At 43.5% G+C, this 26,336-nt stretch overlaps 1 protein-coding gene across 14 annotated transcripts in view; it reads right to left on the bottom strand.

Moving 5' to 3' along the window:
* Window positions 1-274: 274 nt before the first annotated feature.
* The window catches only part of huwe1 (HECT, UBA and WWE domain containing E3 ubiquitin protein ligase 1), a 44,755-nt gene continuing 18,693 nt past the window's right edge, over window positions 275-26,336 (bottom strand). For 8 of the 14 annotated variants that reach the window (XM_044210851.1, XM_044210857.1, XM_044210860.1 and 5 more), the window contains 50 exons: window positions 25,577-25,633; window positions 25,035-25,157; window positions 24,842-24,937; window positions 24,436-24,705; window positions 23,785-23,937; window positions 23,539-23,666; window positions 23,362-23,443; window positions 22,974-23,150; window positions 22,286-22,837; window positions 21,916-22,111; window positions 21,602-21,769; window positions 21,346-21,494; window positions 21,191-21,257; window positions 19,486-19,709; window positions 19,165-19,376; window positions 18,848-19,030; window positions 17,899-18,071; window positions 17,670-17,809; window positions 17,397-17,472; window positions 17,001-17,099; window positions 16,736-16,863; window positions 16,493-16,652; window positions 16,057-16,285; window positions 15,753-15,931; window positions 15,568-15,657; window positions 14,544-14,704; window positions 14,381-14,423; window positions 13,183-13,554; window positions 12,794-13,004; window positions 12,135-12,259; window positions 11,819-12,039; window positions 11,262-11,653; window positions 10,440-11,097; window positions 9,603-10,323; window positions 9,391-9,482; window positions 7,089-7,245; window positions 6,860-6,992; window positions 6,440-6,654; window positions 5,739-5,980; window positions 4,829-4,931; window positions 4,131-4,280; window positions 3,757-4,002; window positions 3,548-3,665; window positions 3,307-3,447; window positions 2,930-3,217; window positions 2,604-2,709; window positions 2,214-2,331; window positions 1,562-1,743; window positions 1,249-1,439; window positions 275-1,142 (listed from right to left, as the gene is read on the bottom strand). In XM_044210851.1, the coding sequence (XP_044066786.1) occupies window positions 1,040-1,142; window positions 1,249-1,439; window positions 1,562-1,743; window positions 2,214-2,331; window positions 2,604-2,709; window positions 2,930-3,217; window positions 3,307-3,447; window positions 3,548-3,665; window positions 3,757-4,002; window positions 4,131-4,280; window positions 4,829-4,931; window positions 5,739-5,980; window positions 6,440-6,654; window positions 6,860-6,992; window positions 7,089-7,245; window positions 9,391-9,482; window positions 9,603-10,323; window positions 10,440-11,097; window positions 11,262-11,653; window positions 11,819-12,039; window positions 12,135-12,259; window positions 12,794-13,004; window positions 13,183-13,554; window positions 14,381-14,423; window positions 14,544-14,704; window positions 15,568-15,657; window positions 15,753-15,931; window positions 16,057-16,285; window positions 16,493-16,652; window positions 16,736-16,863; window positions 17,001-17,099; window positions 17,397-17,472; window positions 17,670-17,809; window positions 17,899-18,071; window positions 18,848-19,030; window positions 19,165-19,376; window positions 19,486-19,709; window positions 21,191-21,257; window positions 21,346-21,494; window positions 21,602-21,769; window positions 21,916-22,111; window positions 22,286-22,837; window positions 22,974-23,150; window positions 23,362-23,443; window positions 23,539-23,666; window positions 23,785-23,937; window positions 24,436-24,705; window positions 24,842-24,937; window positions 25,035-25,157; window positions 25,577-25,633 (9,600 nt within the window). In that variant the 3' untranslated portion in view covers window positions 275-1,039. The remainder of the gene's footprint in view (window positions 1,143-1,248; window positions 1,440-1,561; window positions 1,744-2,213; window positions 2,332-2,603; window positions 2,710-2,929; window positions 3,218-3,306; window positions 3,448-3,547; window positions 3,666-3,756; window positions 4,003-4,130; window positions 4,281-4,828; window positions 4,932-5,738; window positions 5,981-6,439; window positions 6,655-6,859; window positions 6,993-7,088; window positions 7,246-9,390; window positions 9,483-9,602; window positions 10,324-10,439; window positions 11,098-11,261; window positions 11,654-11,818; window positions 12,040-12,134; window positions 12,260-12,793; window positions 13,005-13,182; window positions 13,555-14,380; window positions 14,424-14,543; window positions 14,705-15,567; window positions 15,658-15,752; window positions 15,932-16,056; window positions 16,286-16,492; window positions 16,653-16,735; window positions 16,864-17,000; window positions 17,100-17,396; window positions 17,473-17,669; window positions 17,810-17,898; window positions 18,072-18,847; window positions 19,031-19,164; window positions 19,377-19,485; window positions 19,710-21,190; window positions 21,258-21,345; window positions 21,495-21,601; window positions 21,770-21,915; window positions 22,112-22,285; window positions 22,838-22,973; window positions 23,151-23,361; window positions 23,444-23,538; window positions 23,667-23,784; window positions 23,938-24,435; window positions 24,706-24,841; window positions 24,938-25,034; window positions 25,158-25,576; window positions 25,634-26,336) is intronic. The other 6 variants (XM_044210864.1, XM_044210858.1, XM_044210863.1 and 3 more) reach the window with 6 other exon arrangements.

The following is a 26,336-nucleotide window of genomic DNA, read 5'->3' as shown; positions in this document are numbered from 1 at the left end:
TTACTGTGCTTAAATGATTTTGACATGAGGGATATTTTGTCTGATTCATCACTGGGATCAGTGTGAGTAAACTGTGGGATTGATTTCACTTGTCACAGAATCATTGGGTTGAAAACTGACAATCAGATGTCTACCAATAGAAAATATATTCTATATGAATTCAATCCAATAATTAACTAGTATTTTAGTGTGATCACACACAGAATTGACATTCAACTTTAAATTAATTCACTGCAAGTAATGGTTAAAACACTGTTAAAAGAGACAATGGACGCAATTTTATGCATTTATTCATGTAGTTATTCCACTCTGATTCAAAGGCTCAAGGCTGGGTCAGCGATTTAATAGCCAAAAATACTCTAGAATTTATGGTTAATGTTTTTTTTTTATCTCCTTCAGGTTTTCTCTTCATTTTTTGTACCATCCTTCCTTAAAAATGCCACAAAATTTTGAAAAGTGCATTTTTGTGAATATCTTCAAAACTTCTCAAGTTGTTCATATACCCCCGATAAAAATGTTCCCCATTGTCAAGGCTTGTGAGGGCACAAATTTGCAACAAGAAACCACCATTTTTTCCCCAAAGGTTTTATAACCATCCTGTTCAAACAACATTCTCTTTTTTCTTTTTACACAGCCAGAGAACAAAAAAGATTAAACATAATAAACTCCCAAACCTTTTGTACAGAGAAATCAAACTAAATGAAGAAAACGTCTCTTATATTAGTCCATGTTTTATCCTCTGAATCCACTCTTGCATTTGCCATTGAATTGGGAAGGGAGACACAATTGTGTCAACATGAGGCTCTCTGTGTTGTACGCAATGTCGATCAGTCCATTTCACTTGCTGGTTTTATCTGTTTTATATGGAATAGAAACCAGTAAGTCTAGGCCATTCAACAAGTAATCCAGTAATGTCTATGATAGTGAGTGCGTGCGTGTGTGCGTGCGTTCAAAGGTTATCAGTTTGAATGTGTCAGGAGTAGGCAAATCTAAATCAAGTGTTTGTATGCATGTATGTGTGTGTTAAGAGTCTCATAGTTTAAGCCAGTCCGAATCCCTCTGAGCATTCCTGAATGGCCAACAGCAGCATATGTCTCAGCTTCTCATAGCTCTCATAAGCTGGGAGGTCCAGCTGGTTAAAGCTGAGGGTGGAAAAAGAGAAAGAACATTAAAGTTACATTTTCCCAATTTTGTTCCTTCCAGGATTGTTACAATTACTTATGCCTTGTAAACTTGTTATGCGTTTACCAGGTATGAGCAGATGGCAGGCGGTCAGTGGAGCGATCGTCACGATGGATCTGGAACTTCTGGATGCCGTTCATGCCCTCCAGAGCAGCAAAACCCTGGAGGGGAACCTTGGACGTGCCGGTGACAAACTGTAGGAACTTGGCCCGGTCTGCCTGGTCAAAGGACCGCAAGGCCCTCCAGAACCACTGGATCTAAAGTTAAAAAAATTAGAAATCGTCATCTTTTAGCATACCCATATCAATTCTCTCACACATATGTAGAAGTGGGTAGACATTTAAATAATAATGTTGTACAAGTGTTTACTCATTCATACCTGGATGGAGCTGGACTGGTATTTGTGATATTCAGTGTTGGCCTTTAGGTCATCAATGTCAATGGTGGGCAGGCCAGAGATGAGTAGCTCCAGCTCCTGCTCGGTGAAGATGGAGATCAGCCTCTTGGGGATGATCTCATAGAATCCCTCAAGGAAGGCTGCCAGCTGCTTGCGGATCGCACCTAGAAAACAAGTAAAATTATTCACTCGGGGATCTTTCTGTAGTAGTGAGAATATTCTTCATGTGGCATGCAACTAACATTATTCTATCCATTAATTTGGTGGCTATTTCTCCCCCCCCCCAATTGAGCAGCTGAAAATTCAAATCTTTAATGAATAATGTATTTGAGCAGCAGCTGGAGGGTGCTGCTTATCATAAATCAGCCATCTTCCAGAGAGAAACACCTTTAGCTCTCTGCTGCATATTGATCAGCTCAAAATTCTGCCACCTAGTGCTTTCTTTATGCATCATTGAGAATAATATTTTTCATACATACAGCCTCTTTAAATTGACATCTGTTGATTATAATATTTAGATTGATCCATTTGCATTAAGTAATTGTTTTTTTCTCTCTCCCAGTAATAGTGCATATTCTAACAGCCCTACTGCTAATGGGAAATTTAATATTTGGTGAAATAACCACAATCTCACCTGTCATCTTCATCTGGCATACCAGGTGCACATACTCTTTTTTGTTTTCCTCTGTGACCAGGATATTGGCTCCATTTGGTTTGAGGTCTCTCACTTCACATACCCCAAACTCCTGGACCTACACAGACAGCAAACATAAAGACTTTTAGTGTCACAGGTCTTGTAGAGTTTCAGCTTAATATTTTACTGTGAGCCACAGGTGGTATCCATTAACAGTATTTTAAGGCAATCACATTTCAAATTATACTTTTGCAGCACTTATTTTATAGAACATAAAGCATTTAGGATTCTCCCTTCAGGCCCAATCTCAATTTCAACAGTTAAGGAGAGGAAATAGCATGATAATGAATTTTCCACTTGAAGCTAAACATTTAGAGAACAGACACCAACCTCTGTGCTGAATGTCAGCTCATAACCCAGTGTGGACACATCGTTCTCCAACAAGTACACCAAGCCCTGGAAGAATGGGTAGTCTTCACTCTCCATGTCTGTGTACCTGGTAATACCACAGAAATACATCCATATTAATCACATATTTAAGTGAAATACTGCAAAATATAGCTAACCAGCTCTCTGGTTGCCACAACGTTTAGTGTAGCAATCAATAAGGCACGGTTTGTAGGGATAATTAGTATAGTTTAGTATAGTAATTAGTATAGTTGGAACATGTCATGAACAATTAGGTTATTGGCTCTAACTGCCAGTAGCTGAAATACCTGACGCTCTTGCCCAGGATGTGCTTGTAGAAGCTGCGGGTGAAGTAGCACTCCAACAACCGGTTATCATAGACTGCCTTGGCCACCACGCGACCCACAAACTTGAAGTAGCTGAGGTGGTTGGGGTTGCAGTGGGATGAGGGGTTGATGGTATAGGTGACACGGTCGCCTGGCGAAGTGCGAAACAGGGCGTACATGGGGTTGAACATCTCCCGGGAGATGATCATGTACCATTCCCTCAGCAGGCCACCAGCATCCTGGCCCTCCTCTCCTTCAAACACAATGTACCTGTAATGGAAAGGGAGCAGAGTATGACTCAGGTTGAGTGGTTCTGAATTGAGAAGACACACAAGTGGATAGAGGAGATAGAACCTTACAGCCTATTCTTCATGTCCTCTGGGCTCTTGCGATGCAGCTCCCTGTACGAGTCCTCAAATACATGGTCTCTCCTCACATGCACAGCCATGTCCTCCTTCCTCAGGCCTTCATCCAGTCGCTCTAACTCCTGGCGGAAGTACCTGCAGAGATGGCCAGAAAGACCAGCACGTCAGTGATTTAAAAAGCCAGTAAGTGTGTATTAAACAGTGTAAGATAGAAGTGAAAAATAATCCCTCTTACTTCCTCTTAACATCGAAGTCCAAGATGCGTATGTAGTCAACCAGTACTGCAAAAGGCCCATCAGCCAAGTGAGTGGTGGACTGGCGCAGGATCTGGTTAAGCACTGTGCGGTGAGTTTCTAAAATGAAGGACAATGAGTGCTGTTAGACACTGTACTACACATCAGAACAAAGCTTATCATTCTCCTTACTTAAATCTTTCAGGCTCACCAGCAAAGCGGAGGAACTTCTGAGTGTCCGGTGGCAGGTTTGAAGAGATGTGCATGGAGGATGGTTCCCTGGAAAAGAACGGGTCTAGGGATGAAGGTGTGGCAGGTGTAAGGGGTGCTGGCGACAGTGGTGGAGGCTCATCTTTGATGTGAGAAAGTTGGCTCTCCCGCGTGTCTCTAACAGGAGGTTTGCTCTCACGCTCTGTGGCATGGACTAGGAAGAAGGCCTCCACAGCAGGCTGAAGAACTGGGGAAACAAAGAAAACTTCATTAGGAGAACAAATCACTCAACCATACTCCTTCAACAGACATAAATACAATAGAAAATCACATACAGCATAAAGAAAAGCATTTCTTAAGAAGGATTCCACTTACCCAGTACAGCATGCTGGTCATGGGACTCCTCTAGCTCTTTCAGGCACTCCCCAAGCATGTCCCATAGTTCATCCAACAACAGCTGCTCGCTGAGCAGCGGGAGGTCTGGAAGTCTCTCCTCACTCTCTGACTGGCCGTTTCCTTCATCATCTAAAAAAGAAAATTCCAATACAAGACTCAACCATTACATCAGTTATGCGGTCATCAACTATGTCTGCTATTAGAGTGAAACAATGTTTTTTTTTTTTAAAGGACTGCTCCAGTGTTGATGAACAACACCATATTCTATATCACAATTGATTGAGTTATTACTGCAGATCCCCCTGTTTTAGGGGATCTGCAGTATTAACTCTGCAGTAATTCTAATATTAAAACCCAAGGTCAAATCAGCACTTCAGCAATTGATACAGAAATGTATTGAGGTTCTAAATGACTCCTGTCCCTTGTCAACTCTGTACTATGTAACAAATGAATGTGTCATTTCTAATTGATTGATAGTTGAAAGTTCCCTGTGCAACTGCTGGACTAAAATAAAATAAAAGCAATTCCAGGTAAAAATCAGAGAAGGATAGACACATTGTGCTCACTGTTTGTGGGGGTCATTTACTGACAAAACAAACAAGAAAAAGACTAAACAAAAACATAGCAAATCAGCAGATGTTTTTAATTGTCATTAGCAGTTTGCAAGTAAGTCATACCCAGAGGTGCAGGGTCCTGCTCTAGAGGAGATGGCTGGTCCACATCCATTGGAGACTCATCTCTCTGGGCTGCCTGGGCTTCTGACATTGGCTGCACTTCAGACTACACGAAACAAACCAGGAATGACCAGAGAGGCAGAGAGAGAGGATGAAAAACAGGAAAAAACATGGAAGAATTAATGATTAAGGTGATTGTCCCCCCCATAGTAACCATCTTGACTGATATTGCCATGCATAATGACATTCCCATGATTCACTGAGAGAGGAGAGGAACTGGAACTGAGTAGGGAAGGAGGGAGGGCCAAAAGCATGAAGCCATGTCAGCCAGCAAACAGACAGCATCAGTGGAACAGATCAAACGGTTTGGAGCAGGCAGCACATCCATATTTAGACAATTTCAACCATAGAACAGGTCAATGCAAAGAAATTGATATAGAAAGCAGTGGATCACTGGCACATCTGCCTCTCTGTTGGGGCTGTCAATGTTCATCATGGCAGCAGTTGTCACTATGCATAAACAACTTGAGGTAGAAGGCTGTATGGTGACTGCACACTGCATTGTGTTGTTTACAAATACAATGCAATACCATATAAAAGGTTAACCAAAGTTAATGTTTTCAAAGTAAGACAGATATGCATTACAAAGTAATGGGTTAGCTTATGATTTTCCAAAATGCACAAAGCCAGTACAGGCAAAGCCAAATTATACATCATGAAGCATGTCGGTAGCTAATGGTCATTTCACAGCAGTTGTCTTGATGACCACCACAGTAATTTTGAAATAACTATACTGCGATGGTCATATTATGTATTCAATGTGCTTTTTCTCAGGTTTCAAATGGTTTCCTATTGAAAGTGTGGGCAGTGTGTGAGTAGGAGTATGCCTGCTGTCAGTGCAGCCCATGCTAACCGTGGCAGCAGCAGCCGTGCCAGCAGGGGGAGCAGCACCAGTGGGGGCATGGGGAACCGCCACTGAGGATCCGGCAGCGGCGGCGACGGCGGCAGAGGCAGAAGAGGCGGTGGGTGGAGGAGCCTGTTGGAGCCGGCGTGCCCGCTGACCCTCTCTCACCATCTGAATGATGGCGTCAGCCTCAGCCTCTAGCTGACGCACCGCAGCCTGGATGCTGCTGGCTGAGCTCAAACTGGTGGAGCCTGGCCAATGACAGAGGAAGGACAGGGGTTTTATCACTCGATACATAGGATATTGTATGCATACATTAAGAATACTATGTATATGTAATATCTTTAGGGCTGCAACTAACAATTATTTTCAGTAACGATTATTCTGTCCATCATTTTCTCGATTAATCGATTAGTTTTTTAGTCCAGAAAATGCAGAAAAATGTTGAGCACTGTTTCCCAAAGCCCAAGGTGACATCCTCAAATGTCTTGTTGTCCACAACCCAAAGATATTCAGTTTAGTGTTTCAGAGGACTAAAGAAACCAGAAAACACTCACATTTGAGAAGCTGAAATCAGAATTTGGACATTTTTTCTTTAAAAAAAAAAAAAAAAATTACATAAAAAAGCCCAATCGATTATCAAAAAGTTGGAAAATAATTTAAGTGGACACCTAATCGATTAACCGTTGCAGCTCTAAATATCTTCTTACCTAACCGCCCTGTCTGTTTGGCTTTCTTGTTGGCACGCCGTGTGTCCTCCCGGAGCTGGATAATGACCTGCAGCACTCGCAAGAAAAACTTCTGCGTTGACGTCTTGGACGTTAGTGAGCTCATACAGGGAAGCTGTAGTTCACGTCCCCCGAGAGTGCGCTTTTGTGCAGCCACAATGACCACACTCTCCGACCCGTCAAACCTGTGCCCCAACCAACAAATGCACATAAAAGGTAAAGGAAATTGTAGTTACGAAAAATTAATATTCATGCAAAAACAGATACCATTATTACATGCTGTAATGTTACTCAAGCTACTTTAACTAGAGTTTAGATTAAACAGAATCAGTCTGCCACAGTGTCTCTTGCTGTGTTGGCAACCTAATCTCACTGTGTGGCCCAGAGTCATCACTGGCTAACCTGCTGGTCATCTTGCCCTTGAGTCTGCCTGAGATGGAGGAATCCTCAGGAGGGGCATCAGGGGAATGCGAATCAGCGTGTGCCCGTCTCTGCTGCTCCAAGTTGTATTCTCTAAGTTCGGCCAGTAATGTGCCTGAGAGAGAGAAAATGTTCATAAATGTGTGAAGAGAAAACTGTATTTGCTTAAATAGGAGCAGAACTGGCATCTATGTAGCTGCCCAGCACTGACCGATCTGTTTGCAAAGGGTGTATCCGAGGTGTCTCGCTCCACTGAGCAGCAGTCTGAGCACAGTGTCTCTGGTGCCACCATCTCCTCTAGATAACTGCAGCAGAATGTTAGCTGCATCCTCCAGACCCTCCTCTGAACATGAGTGAGATGTCAACACCTTGTAAAGAGGAGGAAAAGGGTTATTAGAAACTAGAATTACCACCCCATGGTTGTATGCCTCTGCTAACCAGTCAAGCTGCAGTTTACAGCAAGGTCTGTCCAGACTCATAATATATATAGTACTTTGAAGGAATTGAATAAAAAAGGTATAAAGTGTATTTTTGTCTGTTATCACTACATTGATACATATGTATGATTCCAGAGAATATACATTGTTGAACTGATTAATGAAGGATTATCATAGATGTATTTACTAAACAGGTACCCCTGTACATGATTACTATGTAAAGATGGATTCTTATCGAGTATAGCTACACAAAATGTGGTGCTATTGTTTTCTCCTGGCATTTTTAGAAGTTAAGCCTATGAACTGTAGGTGAAACTCACTCACAGTATCACGATTAGCTAGGCGCGCACAAGTTGTTTGCAGTCACGTGATTCTGATGACACAATGACCTTTCATTTCAAAAGCCAGTCAAAAAAAGTGTCACCTATTCAGTGTCCAATCAACTGTAAAAAATGGTCACAACCTCCCCTTCTGTTCCTGAGTTATGGTGTTGAATAATGGCTGGTTTCCCCAGGACATTATGTCACAGTGAAGTTGACCTTTGGGGTAAAAAAATGTCATCACTTCATCACTGTATTCCATTAAACAGCTGCACGAATTGTTTTCATATTCCGCATCAATTCTTGAGTTATGGCCAAAAACATGTTTGTCAAGGTAATTTTGAGGCCACAGTGACCTTGACCTTTGACAACCAAATTCTAATCAGTTCATCCTTGTGTCCAATTGGACGTTTGTACCAAATTTGAAGAAATTCCCTCAAGGCGTTCCTGAGTTCTTGTGTTCACGAGAATGGGACAGGCAACCCGAAAACACAATACCCCCGGCCACAGCAATTGCCAGCAGGGAGGCATAAAAAAAACCTAAGGCATTATTAATTAAATAACAGAAACGCAGAAAAACAGATCGATTGGCCTATGTTCAAAACAGTGAATTAAGTAGTACATGACTTTGTCAATATTTCTTTATGAACTGCCTGTTTGTGTCACAGTCCAATTGTGTCTAGGTCTGTCATGATAACTACTTTTGTTGGACAATAATATTGTCCCAGAAAAATGGCAATAAACCATATTATTGTCATTTTAAGACCATTTTATGCCACTGATATGACAATATAATAGCATAATAATGCAATTAGACCCTTTCAAAGAGCAATGAACTTTTAAGCTGGTGGGGTTGGTGACGTAACACAAAATGTAGAAATAAAATACTTTGCACTAAAAAGTCAAGATTCAGACCTGAATCTATCAACAACACTACTAAATAATCATACATTGATTTTCAGTTAAAAAAAAGGTTTGGGGGTTTAGTTACTCTGTAAAAGCAATTTCTTTTCTTTGGCATTCTCTTGGTCTTTTATTTGTGGATTCCACACTTATTTCTCCTTCTTTTGAGAAGTGCTATATAAAGCAAGTTTGCTTGCTTGCTTACTAATACTGATGGGAAATGACGATCGCTAGTCAGGCTGACGGATGTTATAATCCTGGTATCTTTTAATACTCTATCCATCCAACTCCCAACAGTGACAGACTTTGAAGTGAAACCATGCACAAATGACATAGCCAGATGGATTGGACAGTGTCTTGAAGTAGATCAAGGTAAAGATATATGGTGGTGTGGCAGTGTATGAGGCAGATGCACCACACACCTTTTGCTACTACTGTAAAGTTCATTGAATCAAATGCAGAATTTTACTGAAAAATCCACAAATTAAAAGGTTAAAAATCAGTTTCAATAGACTTTTACCTGGATTATACTGTATGCCTACACAGTGTAATTTTTTTGTTTTTCTTCTGCGAGAAGACACTGTTCAATCCAGTTAAAAAGTAAACAAAGTACTCTTGTGGCGAGGACAGCTCAGACAAGTAACAGAAATATAAAAGAAAATTAGGGTTTTATGCTTTGGTTATGCCACTGATCAACTGATCCTCAGTAGAAGTTATCCAGACTAATATCTTGAAAAATTGAGTTTGATGCAAAGTTACACTTTTCCATGAGCAGTAATGGAAATTCACACGCATTTCATGATGACAGCATGAATGACACCCTATGACACTTGTCCATTTCCCCCCCCCATACCTCCACAGAGAGTTGAAGCTGTTTCTCTGTGAGTCCAGTGGAGGCCATCTTGTTGTCACTCTCTGTACTGCTAGTAGTGCCCCTCTGTTTCCCTGTTTTGGAAAAAATGCCCCCAAAAAATATACATAAATTATTTTCTACTGAAATCGCTGGTTACATTGTAAAACCTAAATTAACTGATGACATTTTATTTTGGAATAAATTAACACTACCTGTAGAGGTTGTTCCAGTGGACGTGGGTATACAGATTGTTGTGGAGGATGTCTGGGAGGCTGCTAGACTTGTCCCTGAGGATGGACCCTGGGCTGCAGCTCCTACAGAGGCCCCTGGGCCTGTGACAATGGACTGGCTAGAGCCCGCTGACACCGTGCCCTGTGTTATGATTGGGGCTGTAGCTCCTGAGCTGGTTGCCGTGTTGGGGTTGGCAGCCTGTGGGGTGGGGTGTCCAGCAGGCACCTCGGTGGCCTTGTTGTCAGGTAGGGCAATGGATATGAGGGAGAGCAGGCGCAGCAGCTTTTCAGTGAGCAAGGAGCTCCGTCTGATTACGGGGTGGGACAGCATGTTCATCAACTGGCCTAAAGGGGAGGTCTCCAGGCTGAACTGAGCCCCCTCAGCCTCTGCACTGCCCCCCAGAGGCACTGTCTTCATAGAGGCTTTGCCCTTGCGGCTGACATTCATGTTGTCCAGCTTGACCAGCAGGTCCCAAAAATCAGTGGAGATTCCCAGAGACTGCGGAGTAACAGCAGAGGAGCCCAAAGAGTTCTGGGTGTTGGAGGCATTGAAGCTGGGGTTGCTTTGAGACTGCGACCCTGACCTGGAGCCCCCTCCTCCACCCCCTCCCCCAGAGGAGATTGAACAAAGACGAGAATCCAGGTCAGAAGAAGATGTTGACAGATCCTTACAGCGCTGCTGGGTAAAGTGGCTGGGGAACACCTGCAGGGACAGACCAGAGACAAAAAGGACTTCAATTATTACTTTTCTTTTTGTAACAGCATGGAATATACAATAGATGATGCAGCAGATGGAGATAAAGATTGGTGGACTTTCACCTTAGCTAGCTGGATGAGTGTGTCCAACACGTGTCGACAGACCACTGGAGCAGCTTGTGGGTGAATGTGGACAGTGGAACCTCCACCTCCAGCACATGTGACACCTACAGCAGCACCTGACACTCCTCCTAGTGTTCCAGATCCTGTAGAACCCCCAGCTGAGTGCCGGTCAGCGTGTTTCCTACCTGATGCTCGCTGAATCTGGAAAATGTTTGTCCGGCAGCCCAAGGCTGCGTCCATAGAAACAGAGAGCCAGGAAAGCTGATTGGAGCTGCGAGACTCCACCCTGTTCAGTAGATCTAAGGAGGAAGATGAAGATGAAGAGGAGGATGATGAAGAGGAGAGGGAGGAGGTAGCTGAGCCTTTTCCTCCACAGCCTCCCTGGATACTTCTCTTGCCACGAGAGTCTTCTAGACGTGAGGTCTCCACACACACCTCACTCTCACTGCTGCGTTGGAGGATGGATAACAGGCTGCGAATGACCCACCCACGTGTCTGAGAGTGGTAGCAGAGGTTCCTGAGCACGCGGTGCAGACGGCTGGTGTTAAGCTTCGGTTCATCCACAAACAGCAAAACCAGCAGGCAGGACAAGGCCTCATGGTCCAGCAGCAACCGACCACGCAGACGCAATAGAGAGTCCACACTGGAACTGGATGGTCTGAGGACACAAGATAACATATATTCAGTTTGTCACCTGTCAAAAGTGCAGTATGATCCGATCAAGACCACCTACGATTTTTTATATCACATTCATTTTTCTTGTCATTTCATAAAAAGATTTGGATTCTCAAAACTGGCAATTAGATCACCATCTCCTCTTACCTGTGGTTTGTTCCTCCACCCATCTGAAATGTGCCTCCTCTCTGCACAGCCAGTCGGGTGTACTGGACGCCACGATTGCTCCCTAACCGACTGGTGAAGGCTGGTGAGCGCAAGATGGCTGATAGGGCTGAAGATGAGCTATGACCAAACAACCTCTCATGCATCAGTTGCCTCTGGCGAGCCTCTTGCTCTCTACGTAACGCGGCTGCTTCAGCAGCAATGTCTGGGGGCATGACAGCCAACACGCTGTCCTCCATGTCCTCCAGGACACTACGCCGGAGCTCTGAGGGAAGTGTCTGGATGAAGGTGACTGGATCCAGAGGTGTGTCTCCCTGTGTAGGCTGTTGGGATAGCTCCCTGCGCTGCTGCTCTGCCCGTTGCTGGGCAAGAACCTAAGATGACCAATGGCATGCTTAGTTAAAATAACTTATTTATTGATTATCTGTGACTCATTTACTGGTTTCATGAAATCATATCTTTTTCCTTAGTTGGCAGGTCTAAAAGGTAAGCATTCTGTCTACTGAAATCTTTTGTAATTTCAGCATAGAGTCTCTCACCTCCTCCTGGATGGCAGGTGGCAAGGCTGCCAGGAACTCGGGGCTGACCTCTGTAACCCCTGGTCCTCCGAGTACAGGTGCAGTAGAGGCAGGCAGGCTGGTGGCAGCAGGAGGTCGGGAAGGAGGTCTGATGCCAAGCTGATTTTGCAGCACCTCTCGGCGGATGTCCTCAGGAAGAGCTGCCAGGAAAGAGGGATCCACACCCTCTGGCAGACTGATGCCTGGCAAGACAAAAACATCACACACATTATGCGATGTAATATTTTATTAAAAATATTAATAACTGCAGAAACAGTGGGGTAGCAATTCATTTTACCTGCAAGTGGGTCCTCCTCTTCATTGCTGGTGGATGGGAGGGGCTCTTCCTGGATGGCTTGAGACTGGCTGTCAGCACTATCACTCCTGGGCATCGTTTCTCCGGGTGATGAGACAGAAGTGGAGCTGTAAACATAAAATTAAAAAAATGGCTATTGTCAGTCAGCAGCAATATGTGTTATGATATACTCCACTGATTTATACAGTGTCAAATTGTCTGGAAGGGCAGTGCATTTAAAATCCTTGGTGGGGACTTCCCTGAACCATGTGATGGTTTTGTTTTGGCAAACATCTGGTAAAAAAGACCAGATGTACCAAATCTTCTTAAAACCAGTCAAAGGGCACACAAAAACACTGAATTTCACTAAAAATACCTTGAACAGGGTTTACAAACTTTGCAAACTGAATGTCGACTGAAATGCTGCAAAAGAAGCTAGCCTAAAATTTAGGTTTTCAGAAACATTTTTAAATATTTCAGTCCAATGTTTTTTATTGGACTGAAACACAAGTTACATGCACTGGCACTAAAAGGGGGTAGGCATTTTACACAACCTGTAACTTTTTATAAAAAATTTGTTGTTATCTGGCCAAGACATACAGAGTACATGATATTGCTTCTGAATGTTAATTTTGTCAGGGATGATATTGAAAGCCACTCACCCAGTCTCAGCATCTGTCTGCCTGTCGGTCAGCCCACTGTCCCCGCTGCCAGACAGCTCCTGAGACAGCTGGGCGGTCTGGGCAGGGTTGGGAGCAGCTTCTTCCTGAGTGGCAGAGGCAGGGCTGCTGGTATCCATGGGTGATCCTTCCAGTTGTGACACACCCACTACTGCAGGCTCTGAGGTCTCCACAATGTCTGGACTTAGGGAGGCTGAGAGAAAAAAGTGAGGGTAAGAGTTAGGAAATTATGTCAACCAATACATTGTAGCAAAATTCCCTGGGCAATTGATTTGTATTTCAGTGTTCAGAAAATGTCATAATTTATATTACAGATGTGTGTCCTTACTGTTGGCCAGTCTGTATAAAGAGAGTTTTCAAAATTAGTCTACCTTCCCTGCCTTCATCCAACGCTCCTCCTCCTCCACCACCTCCTCCGACTCTCTCACCGATTGTGGGTGCCGGGGACATTTCCATCTGAGATGCCTCCGCTTCACTGATTGGCCTGTCAGCTGCCGACAACAGTGGAAGGCCTGCCCCCGCCAGAGCAGCCAGTGAGCTGGCATGCGACTCAGCCAGTAGAAGGTCAGCAATTGGCTGGTGGACCTGCTGACTGATTGCAGTCTCCAGGGAGACTAGGGCCTGTTCATGAGGAGCAGGTGTGGTGGGAGTGACCTCTCCAGATGGGGGAGCAGTGAGGAAGCCCTCTGAGACCCTGGGTGGGTCCAGACATGACACTGTACCACCCTGAGCCTGCTCACCCTCTGCAACATTCAGAGAGAAAACGTATGTGAAGATAGGGATATAGTTTATTCGCATTTTTGATTGGAAAAAACTTTTTCAGTAACTTAACAGATCACAAAATTAAAATACTCTTTCGGAAAGTACATTTTGTCTATGCTACCAAAGCTTACTTATTAAAATATGGCCATACAATATTTTACAGTTTTAGAAAAGACTTTCCCTTCACACAATTGCAGCCAAAACTGTTAGTTGTTTCCAAACCCTTTCAAGGTGTTAATGACTACTGTTCAAAAGAAGAGAGCTCAAAGCAAGCACATTACTAGTTACTGATCATTTTCTACCTAGATGCCAAGGGCCTCCGCTGAGGAAGGCAGTAAGTTGTATAGTTATCTCCTGAACGGGGTGCACAATCCTGATCCCCAACAACAACACAACTTACTACCTCACCACAGCACAGCCTGCTGCCGAAAAATGCAACGAATACAGGATACATGTGAGGAAACATGGTACTCCAGAGATATAAAGAAAATATGTGGAATTGGTGCTGAAGACAATGCAGATAAAATATTTTCAATTTGATAATTATCTGAGTCATTTGCCAGTTAAGGGTGGATCTCCTTTGCAGCACATGAAGATTTCGAGCTGGTATAGCGTTGCCATAAGAAAGACAGTAGACTGTATAGTTATCTCCCAGATCTGGTGTGATCCTAAAACTATACAAACTACTACCTCATCCCACAGCACACTCTGCAGGCTGCTTGCTTCTGGGTGCCCATCACTGAGATGTGTCCATTCCCGAGAATTTTAACAGTAAGACAAAAACAAAAACTATACAAATGTCAGTACCTGCAGTGTTCTCTGCACCATTAACTGTCCCCAATCCAGAACCCTATAGACAAAAACAGTTGACATAAGCAAACAGTGAATAAAAATGCCAAGAGATGCATGCATGTCTATTTTGGAAAATTCCTCCTCCTAAACAGCAAACAAATGTGTATGGTTTGCCAACCTGCAGGCTCTGTTCCCTGGCCTGTTCTGCTCCAGAGGCCCTCCTCTCATTCTGCTTAGACTCCTCCTCCTCAGCCAGCTGCCTCCTTCTCTTCTCCCTACGCTCTTCCAGTTCCTCATCTCGCAGACTCTCCAGATGTTGCAGGATAGGCACCTTAACCACTGAAAGCAGACACAGATGTGAGAATTCATCCTTGGTTGTGGCTGTAACTTAAGGTGTAACAAGTCACAGAGTCCAATTAATACCATTAATGCCGTTAAGCCTGGCGCATTTATTTAAAATCAGGAAAAACTATTTTCATAAGTCATAAACTGTGAAGAAATTACAGGTTAATGTGGGATTAAATCATATCATTCACTTTCTGATTTGTTCTCTCTCAATCCCCACCCTTGCCTCTGTCAGCATTGTCACCCAAATGAAGGTTCTCGTGTCCTGCTCCCTCTCCCTCTGTTAGTAACAAAGTAGACCAACGAAGAGCAAATATGCAACAAATCAAACCACTATAAACTGCAAGAGTTGTCATGCTTTGGGTTTTCTAAGAAAACTTGCTAGGATCTGCTTTATAGTGAAGTACATGGATTAACACAAGACTGTCTGAATTACTTTAATGTTCTACTACAGGTAGACATAGAAATGTCTGCATGCTGAACTCAGTGATGTCTCCCACTTTATTATGTAGCCATGCTTTTGGTCATGCAACCATCATCAGGGCATTACAGCATTTCATTATCAACAAATTAGACTCATGGCTGATCAAAATGGTGGTCAAACTACTAGAGTATAGTAGTGTCTAGAGCTGGGTGAAATGAACAGTGAATACTTCTTCTAACTAATTGGCCATCATATCCAAATTATTAGTGATCCAACTCTCAAAAATGTAAACATTTTCTGAAAGCACCAATAGCATCCACAAAATGTTGTCGCACTATCAGTATTGAGGTACTCAGTCATAAAAATGTTTTTCATGATAAAATGATCCAATTTATCTCCATTGAACCAAATCTCCGGTCTAAGACCAACCTACCTGCTACACAGTCGTGCATACTCTCAGCATCTAACACTTTACACTCATCTGTCCATCTAGTTAAGGCAGTGGGAATACTAGAGAGGGTGCCTAGAGAAACAGAGAGAGATAAAAAACGTTAGGAATTCAAGCTAATACTAAACCAAAAGACCATTACATTAACGACAACCCATAGTTATTCTCACCTGCTTGTCCCCCAGTACTGCTCTGCTCATGGAAAAAGTCATCCAACAACTCATCATCAGAACGAGCGATGATGTGCACATCCTCATTTCCGACTAAAAGGCGGGCACGACCACGAGATTGCAGAGGCAGAGAGCTGGACAGCTGTAAAATGTCTGCTGCAGCACTGGGGCCTAACAATCTAAAAAAGGGAGAAGAGGAGGAACACACATATTAATCAGCATTATCACTCAAAGAATGGTGGTATAACAGATATTGCAAAACAGATGTGTTGTTTAACACAGCCACCAAAACACATGATCTCACCTTTGCAAGATGAGCGGAGGGTTGGGCTGGCGGTTGCCAGGGTAGTGAACATGGATGGTGTGTCCACTGTTAGCAGTGAGCTGGCGCAGTGTTCGCTGGCTGCGACCCATGCCCTGTGCCAGGCGGCTGCTTGTGCCTGCCACGCCAAGGGTGAGGGAACCGTGGTCAGCGTGGCGCACCATCAGTGGGTGGGAGCTGGGGATGTTGCCTGGGGAGGGAGGGATGTCAGCTGATGGAAAAACAACAAAACAATAGGCAGACATTAGGGGGACAGCTCTGGCACAACCCCAAGTAATGTTTATGAAAATGTTTATGCTAAAGTAAATTCATTTCCTGCATTCACTGTTTTTTGTGCTTGTAACCCTTCTAATTTGGGACATTCCTACAAATAAAAATTTGATCTTGGTATATGTTAACAATAAATGATCCTGCTTACCGTTGTTGGAGAACATGTTGTCAAACTCTATGATGAGGTCATCATCCCTGTCAAACCTTTCAAAGCGGATGTGTGGTGCAGCGTTAATGTCAGGGAAGTCCTCATCCAACTCCATCTCTGAACCTTCATCATCATCATCCTCATCTCCTTCTTCATCATCCTTGAGGAAAAGTAGCAGCCAAAGTCTTAACGATAAGCAACAATCAACACTTGTTTACTGAACCTCATTGCATTAATCCATACCTGATCCTCCTCCTCCTCTTCCTCCTCCTCCTCCTCTTCATCCTGGCTGTCTTCATCATCATTGCTGCCACTAGAATCTTCCTCCTGTGTGTGCTCCTCATCCTCTGGTTCCAGGATGTTCATTGAATCTTGTGAAAGACAAACAAGAAGATCCCTTACAAGAAGATCTTAAAAACTGAGAATCCGTCAGTGAGATCAGTCGCACCAACTGTGAGATTATTTACCAAGATAAAAACAAACAAAGTTCTAATATGCAATGTCTTACCTTCCCGGTTGGCCTGAAGAGTGGATGCCTGGCTAATATTGGAGGGGGCCTCATCCATCAACACATCCTCTTGTGATTCATCTTCACCGCTTCGTCCCACTGATTGACAGACCAGACAACAAGTGATACACCAGTTCTGGGTTTCCTTGCCTGTTTGCAATACAAGGAGTACCCGCACTCTGGAATCAAATATCATAAAAGTCATAAAATTAAAGGGAGTTGTGATTCCAGTGTACGGGTAACGTCTTGTATTGCAATTTCATGTTTTTTTTTTGTGTGTGTCCAGCAACTATCCCACTGAGGGATAGTAGTTGTACACACAGCTACACTAACCTTTTCCTTGCCCGTTTACCATCTACCCTTGCTGTCCCCTCCCAAATTGATCCAGTGGCTTACCTATAATTGTGCTGTTGACAGTGCCAGCATCTCTCTCCAGTAGCTCATCAATCAGATCCACCAACTCATTCTCTACCTACAAGTACAATAGAATATTATAATATAATAGAGTGGAGAAATGGACATTACACCTTGAAGTTCAATTATCTACCTTTGGTAATACCCACTTTTATGTCAGCCATTAATTATAGATGTTACAGATGAGGTAATGTGTTGAAATAATATTTGCAGCAGTATTGCGTTATAGAGTATTGCGTTTAATATGTCAATCACCTGCATAGCCTGTGTGCTGAGAACCTCTGGCTGACCAGCAATGACCACCGTGTCTCCCTCTGTCTCTCCATCCATCAGGTCACTGTCTGTTCCCTGCACCCTGTGGTTGCCCTCCACTGGCTCTGCCTCACCAGACTCTCCTGGAATAGATGCCACATATCAGCAACAGACATATTTGGAATCACTGGATCTAGCGTGTTGAAGTATCTCATCTGACTCATGTGGATACCTTGGTCCTGAGTGTTGCTGTTACTGTCCCTGGCAGTGCCCACAGTGTCATGTTCAGCCTTGTTCTTGCTGGAGCCTCCTTTGCCCCCAAACAGACTGCTGGGCTGGTTAACAATGCGGGACAGAGTCTCCAGAGGCTTCAGGGCAGCATTCACTGTGTTGGCCATGTTGGGACTAAACCAAATGATGTAAAGGAAGAATGTCATTTTACACATATTTTATACAGCGTAAATAAGATTTTTTTTGTGACGCCAACTTGATTCTGAAATACTACTAAAAACACGCAAGCTGAACTTTATAACGCTATTTGAGTTATCTGGTTTACTAAAATACTGGCGATCCAGGAAAGCCAGGGTTACCAACGGGCTATATCAACCCTGGGTTTAGGTTTCCATGTTGATCTATTCCAGTTTAAATTGAGCCAGCTTCATGATACCGAAAAGCCTGGTTTAAACCCCAAGTTAAAAGGTTCCCTGTGGAGTTTTAGACCTCTAGTAGTGCTATGGAGCTGTTTTCCTATGAATGGATTATTTATCTCCCGCACGAGGATGCACATGCAAGCACGCTGGTGACGCGATACACAGTCCAGCCAATGGTGTCACACTATTCCATTGATCAAAAGGTGGCGGTAACACGCCAAGATATGCAGCAATGTGCCAACAAAGACAGGGAAGAAACAGACTGCAAGCTTGAAAACATGGATGCAAACAATGAAGGATTTAAAACACTCTCTTTTTTTTTAAACCGGCTTTGCAAATGTTTTATGAAGAAGGATATACACAGTGCATTCTGGTGAGTAACACTGAATATAAACATAACTTATTTGTTTACAAGAAAACCCAACAGGGTCCCTTTAAGTCACTAATCCACAGATCACACTTTGTGATGCAGGCTCCTGGTCTACAACTATCTAAATTGCAAAATGAATTTAACATGGTGTAATCATATACCTGGACAAATCCAAGCTGTGAGGCACACGGGCCAAGTCGTTGACCAGTCCTTTCTTAAGAAAGAGCCTTATGATATTGTTCATGCCATTGTGTTGCGTCTTGGCAGCTGCTGTGCTATAGAAACTGGACGTGGAGGGACATGATTCCATGATGGTGCTGATGATACACATCACCGCCTGAAGCCTGTGAAATAAATGTATAAAGACAATGAGTGAGAACGCGAGTATGGTTTTGTACAGATCCATATAAATTATTAAATTAATCAAGGGTTGTATATCAATATCATGTTGGTTTAACAAATTTTTTATGCCGCTTACCTGGCATGTTTTTCGGCACCTTCTGCCATTGCTAGTGCTCGACTAAGGGCAGCCTTCACCTCATTGACAAGGGCCACCTGGGCATCAGTGCCTGTGCCGGCAGCTGCCAGGCTGGCTAGGAAGAGACGTGCCAAAGCTGGGGTGTCCTTGTCCTCCGAATTCTGGGTGTGGGGCAGTAAGTGGTCGAGCACAAAAGCTAGAACACTGCAATCCTGTTAGGATACAGAAAGGTCAAAACAGGTAAGAAAAAAATATAGTAAATATAGTAAAGGCATCATGATACAGAGGTGTGAAAGGCTGACAAGATTTTAAACTACCCACCTCCTTAATAAGCTCGGACTGTCCAGCAGTGTAGCAGTAGGAGGCGATTAATGTGGCGATGCCCACGTAGGAGCGGACCAGTTCAGCCAGCAGTCTCAGAATGGTGGAGGTAGGCATTAGAGGCTTGCTTGCCTTTACTTTAGCTGCTTTACCCTCCTCTGAGCTGGTACTCTTCTCTCCCTCCTGTTCTTTCTTTTCCTCCCGCATCTCTTCTGGAGTGGAAGCTGAGGAAGTTTGGATAACAAAATGATGGGATAAAGAGATCTTATACAGTACACATACACCAATAAGGCAGACTGTCTTGCATAAATAAAATGAAAACTTCAAATCAAGTTAATGTTAATTCTATAAAAAAGGGATTTTATATCTGGAGAACATTTTTAGCTAAACATTTTCAGTGCATATTTCGCACTGAAAATAAAACAATCTTAAAGAGGCAATATGTAATAATTGAGATTATTCTCCACCTTTGGAATTCATACTCCAAAAAGCTAGTTAGCGAAGTTAGCTATGCAGTTAACTTAGCGATCCTATTAGCTGACTTAGTCTGGAATGTGCACCAGAACGGGAGCTGGGTGAGCAGGCAACAAACCAGGATCAGCAGCTTCCCAGGGAACATGGGCAGACCGGGACCGAACACAGCCTCAGAGACCGACGGAGGCCATTTGACGACAGGGAATAAATACAGGGTGATTTACAGTGGCTCTGACTCCAGGTGGGTGACGGAGACATGGCAGCTTCAGGCAGGGACAAGAGAGGTGTCAAGCAGAAGAGCAGCGAGAGGGAGGTCGGGCATCAGAGGCAACGAGAGCATGTAGAACTCACATTTAACGTGGTGAATTAAGGATTTATTTCGACCAAACCACAGTTGGTGACTGAACAGTTTAACGACTAACTAGGACAGTTTTGGTGAGTTTTATTTTGTTTCTGTCAGCGTTTGAATGAAGTCGGTTTTACAATGTAATAGTTCGGTGAAAGACCAAAACGTGAATTCAGAACGTGTACAGTTGTATTTTTCAGTTCGATAAGGAAAATAGGTGAAAGAATTTTTACTTTGACATTTTGAGAATTTATTTTGTTTATTTATTAGACTTACAAAAAGCTAAGGGAGCTTGTGGGTAATGTAGCTAACTTGCTGCTGGCACACATTTCCCAGCTGGAACTACCTGAACTATATTATCGGACCAGTTATTGCCCCTCGAGGCACAAGTGGTATTACAACACAGGAAGTGCCAGAACGAGGCTGGGGCTAGCAGGTTAGCATGCTAATTTCAGTAGAAATTCTCTGCAACACAATACACTGACGTCATTGACATAACGTCAGAACTGTTAACTTCTTCACATTCTGTTGATAAGGTTAGTTAATTTTTTTAAATGTTTTAAAATAAAATTCTGGCCTTAGATATTGCCTCTTATAACATAGCAAATAATTATGAACCCAGAGCAATATTCTGCAGTGTGCTTTGAAGTGGACATATCCACGTAATCATTTAATTAAATTATTGTTGGGCTAAAACAGTTGAATTGGGATAAAAACTAGAGTATAGAATGACTGACTGCTACACTGCTGTGATAAAGACTTACCATGCTGTACAGTGCTTTGCCATAAACACAACAACGTGATTAGAGATAACAGAGTATCTGATATGTGCCATTGCTTTGCACAGATGTTCCTGCGTGGTTTTAAAAAACCTGTTAGTCTCACCTTCTCCTTGTGGTGTGCCAGACTGGGAAGACTCAGCCACACCTCCATCAGCAGCAAACACTTGAGTCTGAGAGGAAGAGACGTGGCTCTATTATTAACTGAGGAGATGACACATTTCATGTTTCAATACAGGACAACTTGTCACTGAGACTTACATTGATATGGAATGCAGACTGGGAGTCGAAGTCGCTGCCCTGCCGGGTGAGTCTGTACTGCTGGTAAACGTCATCACCAACATCCTGCAATATCTGGCACAGGTCTTGACCACCAGGCACCGCTGCTGCACGTTCTTCTGGACGCTCAGCTGAGCCACATACACAAAACACACATAGCTGAAATGTTCAAATGACTATTTCCAATAAAATTACATATACACCCTTCAAACAGATAGTTATTATTAACATGTCTTACGTTCTTCAGGGGCATGGTAGGCTGCCAAAGCATTAAGCATGTCAAAGATGACCTCCTTTATAGTGTCCGGGATAGGGGGTAAGGGCGACAGTTTCAGAGGAGTGGTCTTCACCAGCTGCACAGCATTGGGCCCCTTAATTCGAAGGTTCTCAAACTCGTCATCAGAGGCTGGAGAAAAACGAATGAGTATGAGCTTACTAGGGTTAAAAAAATGGATGACAGCTAAATAAATCTGTCAAACCAATTTACAGTACTAGTAACTTCAAATCTTATCAAAAGTTACCACACCTACTTAGAAAAGCTTGTACACTCACCTGTGCCAGCTCCACGGGGTGCAGGCAGAGCAATGCGGACACAATTGCTGGCAGTTTCAGCGAAGCACTCAGGGTTACGGCAGGCGGCAGGGCCCAGGACACGAAGGATATAATTGATTTCTCTGGAACCAAGGCTGCCTGACACCACCCCTGAGGTGGTACTACCTGCTCCGCTGGTCACAGCTGACCTCACCACCTATGGCAACATATTATTGAGGAATTTGTTTATTTTATCAACAGAACTTAGAAGTACTATTCAGAAATTGCCATATTTAGCAAAAACAAATTGGTGATGCAACACAACTAGCTGACAGTATCTTCACATACTATATGTGAGCTCCATTTAAACAGTATGAGAACTGGCTCTAACCTTCTCCATGGTGTGCCGTAGCGTGGCCGGATCTTCTATGATGTGTCTGAACAGCAGAGTAACGAGCGGAGTGAAGCCGTTGAAGCCGGAGCTCTGCGTCAGCCCCAGAATCATCCGTGTGCTCTTCAGCTCAGCAAACATCATAGCATAGTGGTGATTGCGTGTAAGGCGCAAACAGAGACGTAATGTGGCGTGGAGGGTGTCTGGGTCCACAGGAACACTAATCATACTGACACAGGCACGAATAAGAACGGTGGTCATGTCCTCAGTCAGGCCTTGCACAACAATATCGGCGCCCTGAGTGTAGTCAGACTCCAGGGAAGATGAGGGGCCAGGCGTGGTCTCCTTCAGCTGGCTGGATTCGTCCTTAAGAGCACTCATCTCCACTGCTGCCCCCGAGTCCAGGTCAGTATGAGTTTCCTCCGTTTTGCTCCGGTCTCCCTCTTCTCTCTCGGAGTCAGTAATGCTACCAGGCTTGGCAGGTTTGGGCATACGAGGCACTCTCTGGACAGTCAACATCACTGGCCTCCTGTTACCAGTCTCTTCGTTTACCTGCCAGATAGAGTGGTTTTAAATAAAAAGGAACCCGGCAACCTCTACAAACACAACCAACCATAAAATGACAGTCCATTGTACTTTTTGGGTATTCTCTGGCAATGGAGAAAGATATTTAAGTGTTCGTGTATACCTGCACCATGGTGTTAAACTGCACAGTATATCTCCGGCGTCCAGCTGTGAAGCGGACACTGCTCTCCCCAGCCCTCCATGCTGAGTCAATGGTACTGTTGTTTGATGCACTATAACTGCACCAACGGCCTGAGCGGTCATCAAACCATCGCCAGTTATTCCCATTGGGCTGCAGATACTAAAGGCAGACCGAAAGAGAACTCATTAATTGTACAAAAGGGGTGCACAAAATAATACCATTACACTGTAATGGTTTATTCAATAACTCTTTACACAAATGCAACAAAAATGTATTATAAACTTGACAAGATTGGCATACTTATTTAAGTATATAACTTTACTATTGTAATCTGTATCTGTGGCTTTGTTTTATAAAGGTTGACTTCTACCTTGTTCATTTGTTCCCTGCGCTTTGAAGAGACTGCCATCTTCTCGTAGAAGTCAATGATCAACAGTACTGGTGTGATCCATCTGCAGAAAAAGGAAGTAATTGTATAAAGTAATGAGGAACAGCTGGTGGAACATTCACAAGTAAAGACAAGTCCATAGGGTTGTGCAAAACTGACTTTGGTGTCTGGATATCTTTCTGTTCTTTAGCAGCCTGTAGACAGGGCTGCACAACCTCAAGCAGCTTAATCAGCAAATCAAGAATCCCACTGTTCTCCACCACTCTGGCACCCAACAGTTTCAGTTCCTTCAGAAACAGAAAACAAATGATTGCTTGGGACGTGTAGATGAACAATGACTTTTTACTTGTAGAGGATGAAATACTTTTTTAAGGCAAGAATTTTCAATGGGTGTGTTTCTGTTACCTCAAAGAGCAACGTAAGCAGCAGAATTCGTGTTGCCAACTTGGAGGCCTGGGGCAGTGTGGCCATCTGTCTGGTCCACTCAGACACGGTCTTTGTGTCACTGGTAGTCAGGGGCTCAGCTGCCTTGATCAGCACGTCTGCTGCCTCCCACACCTACACACAACATGAACACAATCAGGCTGGTACAAGAATGTTGTGCTTCTATTGTAAAGACATTAAAAGTTCACTGTTTTAAAGCTAATTTTTAAAAGATGTTTATAGGTGTATAATAGCTTAAGGAGCTGAATTTGCATTCAGGATATGTTAGGCAATTCAGAGTAAATGCTTTCAGCAAGTACCTAACAATCAATTGGACGGACACAAAGACAAAATTGTATTCAACTAAATGCAAATTTGCATCTGATGACTCAATCTGATATTTAAGCTTTCAAAAAAAAAAAGAAAAGAAAAACAAAACATGACAGTAAATGTTTTCTACCAAGGTTGTAAGGCCAGTGCTTTAACTGCAGACATCAGCCATACAACAGAAAATTGGAATGAACTCAAACCTCTTCCACGGATCCCTAAATCATTGGATGTCATCTCTGAACATGCATGTATAGTAGGCTCTAAAGAGCAGACTGCACGTAAAGAAAAAATGTATCCACTGACCTGGTGGACAACCTGGCCGAGGATGAGATCTCTGTACTCCGGGCCACTCCTCTTAATGGCAGTCATCAGCAGGTCACAGAGTCGGTAGACTGTGTCAGGCAGCTCATCCAGAAGATAGAAGCAGCCAGGCAGCATGGAGTCAGTGAAGGAATGTAGTTCCTTGGGGTCCAGCGGCTCAGCCTCCATGAAGCGCTCCAAGCAGCGGGCCTCCTCCTCCTCTGCCCGCTCCCTGGCTCTCCTGTCCTCTTCCTCACGCCGACGTGCTGCTTCCTAAAGCAGACAGAAATAATCTCAACAGCTGCTCAGCTAAACAGTAAGTTATTCATTCATGAGGTTTAATTTAGCAACAGAGAGTTTAGAGTGAAACATTTTTCCCCCTGTAATTTGAGCAGTGAGGGTGACGCACCTCGGGAGAGTCAGAGCGCTGCTCCATGCTGACCTCTTGCCCGAGTGACATGGCAATGGCCCTCATCATCTGGTCCTCTTCAGACATGCTCAGGTCCTAGATGGAACAAGGGCAACAATGTCAGCTGCCTGAATTTTACTTATGAACGTTAAAAAATGGAAATATGTGTGTGTTTCTGTCTATGAAGCCTTACTCTAACTGCTCCACCAAGAAGTGGAGGAGGGTGCGTAAGTAGGTACTCCGTGGCCTGCTCCATGGTGCTGGTGTTCAATAGGGCCTCCATGGCATGTTCTCTTGAGAAACCCATATCCATCAGCTAAAACACCACACAAAAAGATGAAGTATTTTTACAGAGTAAATAGAGATTGTGTCATGAACGAAGGGCAAATAAAAAGACGGGGATTATGAGGCTCAACTGACAAGGACTGAAAATTGTCAACTGGCGAGGGGAAAGTCAAAGACACTTGCTATCCTTATGAAAGCCGAGGAAATATTCTTCCACTTACTTGTCTTCCCTTCTTTTTTGAATAATGAGTGCACACAACCGTTCTCAAACACCCGACCAAACACTACACCGATAATCTGCCTCAAAAGGCTATGACTCCCAATAATCTGGTCGAAATTCCTCTCTCCCTTTTCTTGTTAAATCAGTCCTACCTCTCCAACCTCTCTCTATTCTTTGCTCCCTCCCTCTCTTCTCTCAATTTCTGCCCCTTTCCCTGATGGCTCTTATACCTGCTGGAGTTGCTGCTGATGGACCTGTTCGTGCCTCTCTCTCCCTCTGCATCTTCCCTGTTATAAAAACAAATGGTGGCCCAGGATTCAGTGCATGCAGAATATGGGGGAGGAAGATCGGTAAACACAGCACCTCTGTTTTAGTTTCTTGCTTACATGGCCACCTAGAAATATGACTATGCAGTTAACACTGTTTCCCAGACATAGACTTTACTTGGGCGGTCCGAGCGAACAACGACATTCGTGACATTAGTGGACAATCTCCCCTCACTCAACCCCACCTGTGCAACAATCGCACATGCTCTGAAGACAAACACAGTCTCCTGTTTAATGTAGGCCTACTTATACAGTTGTTTTGAAAAAGCGCAAAAGTGCACCTGTTGGCGCCAATGTCCTAGGTTGGTTTAGATCATTTTGATAGGCTACGTCATTAATAACAAGCCTCCTTGCCTCCTGCAAGGTGAGCAGATTAAAAGTAGTTTGTGAGTAAACACTAAAATAAGGTGGAGAATTAAGAATACATTAAAATAGTGAGATAAGAAATAGGGTTATGTATTCTTTCAAATATTATACATATAATATTTTCAATCGACAAGTATACCCTGTCCCCACCACAATTCCTCATTCTGTGGGAAACATTGTAACATTTGCTGTCAAAACCACCTGCAGTAGTGGTACAGCAAGCTGAAAATACTGACAAGGCTGCAGGAACAAATCACAGCTGGCAAGCAGAAAAAGCTGTTAAACTACAAACAATACC

The sequence above is a fragment of the Siniperca chuatsi genome, linkage group LG10, assembly GCF_020085105.1.
Source record: "Siniperca chuatsi isolate FFG_IHB_CAS linkage group LG10, ASM2008510v1, whole genome shotgun sequence".
Classification (NCBI taxonomy): domain Eukaryota; kingdom Metazoa; phylum Chordata; class Actinopteri; order Centrarchiformes; family Sinipercidae; genus Siniperca; species Siniperca chuatsi.
This window is presented reverse-complemented; position numbering and strand designations above follow the sequence as displayed.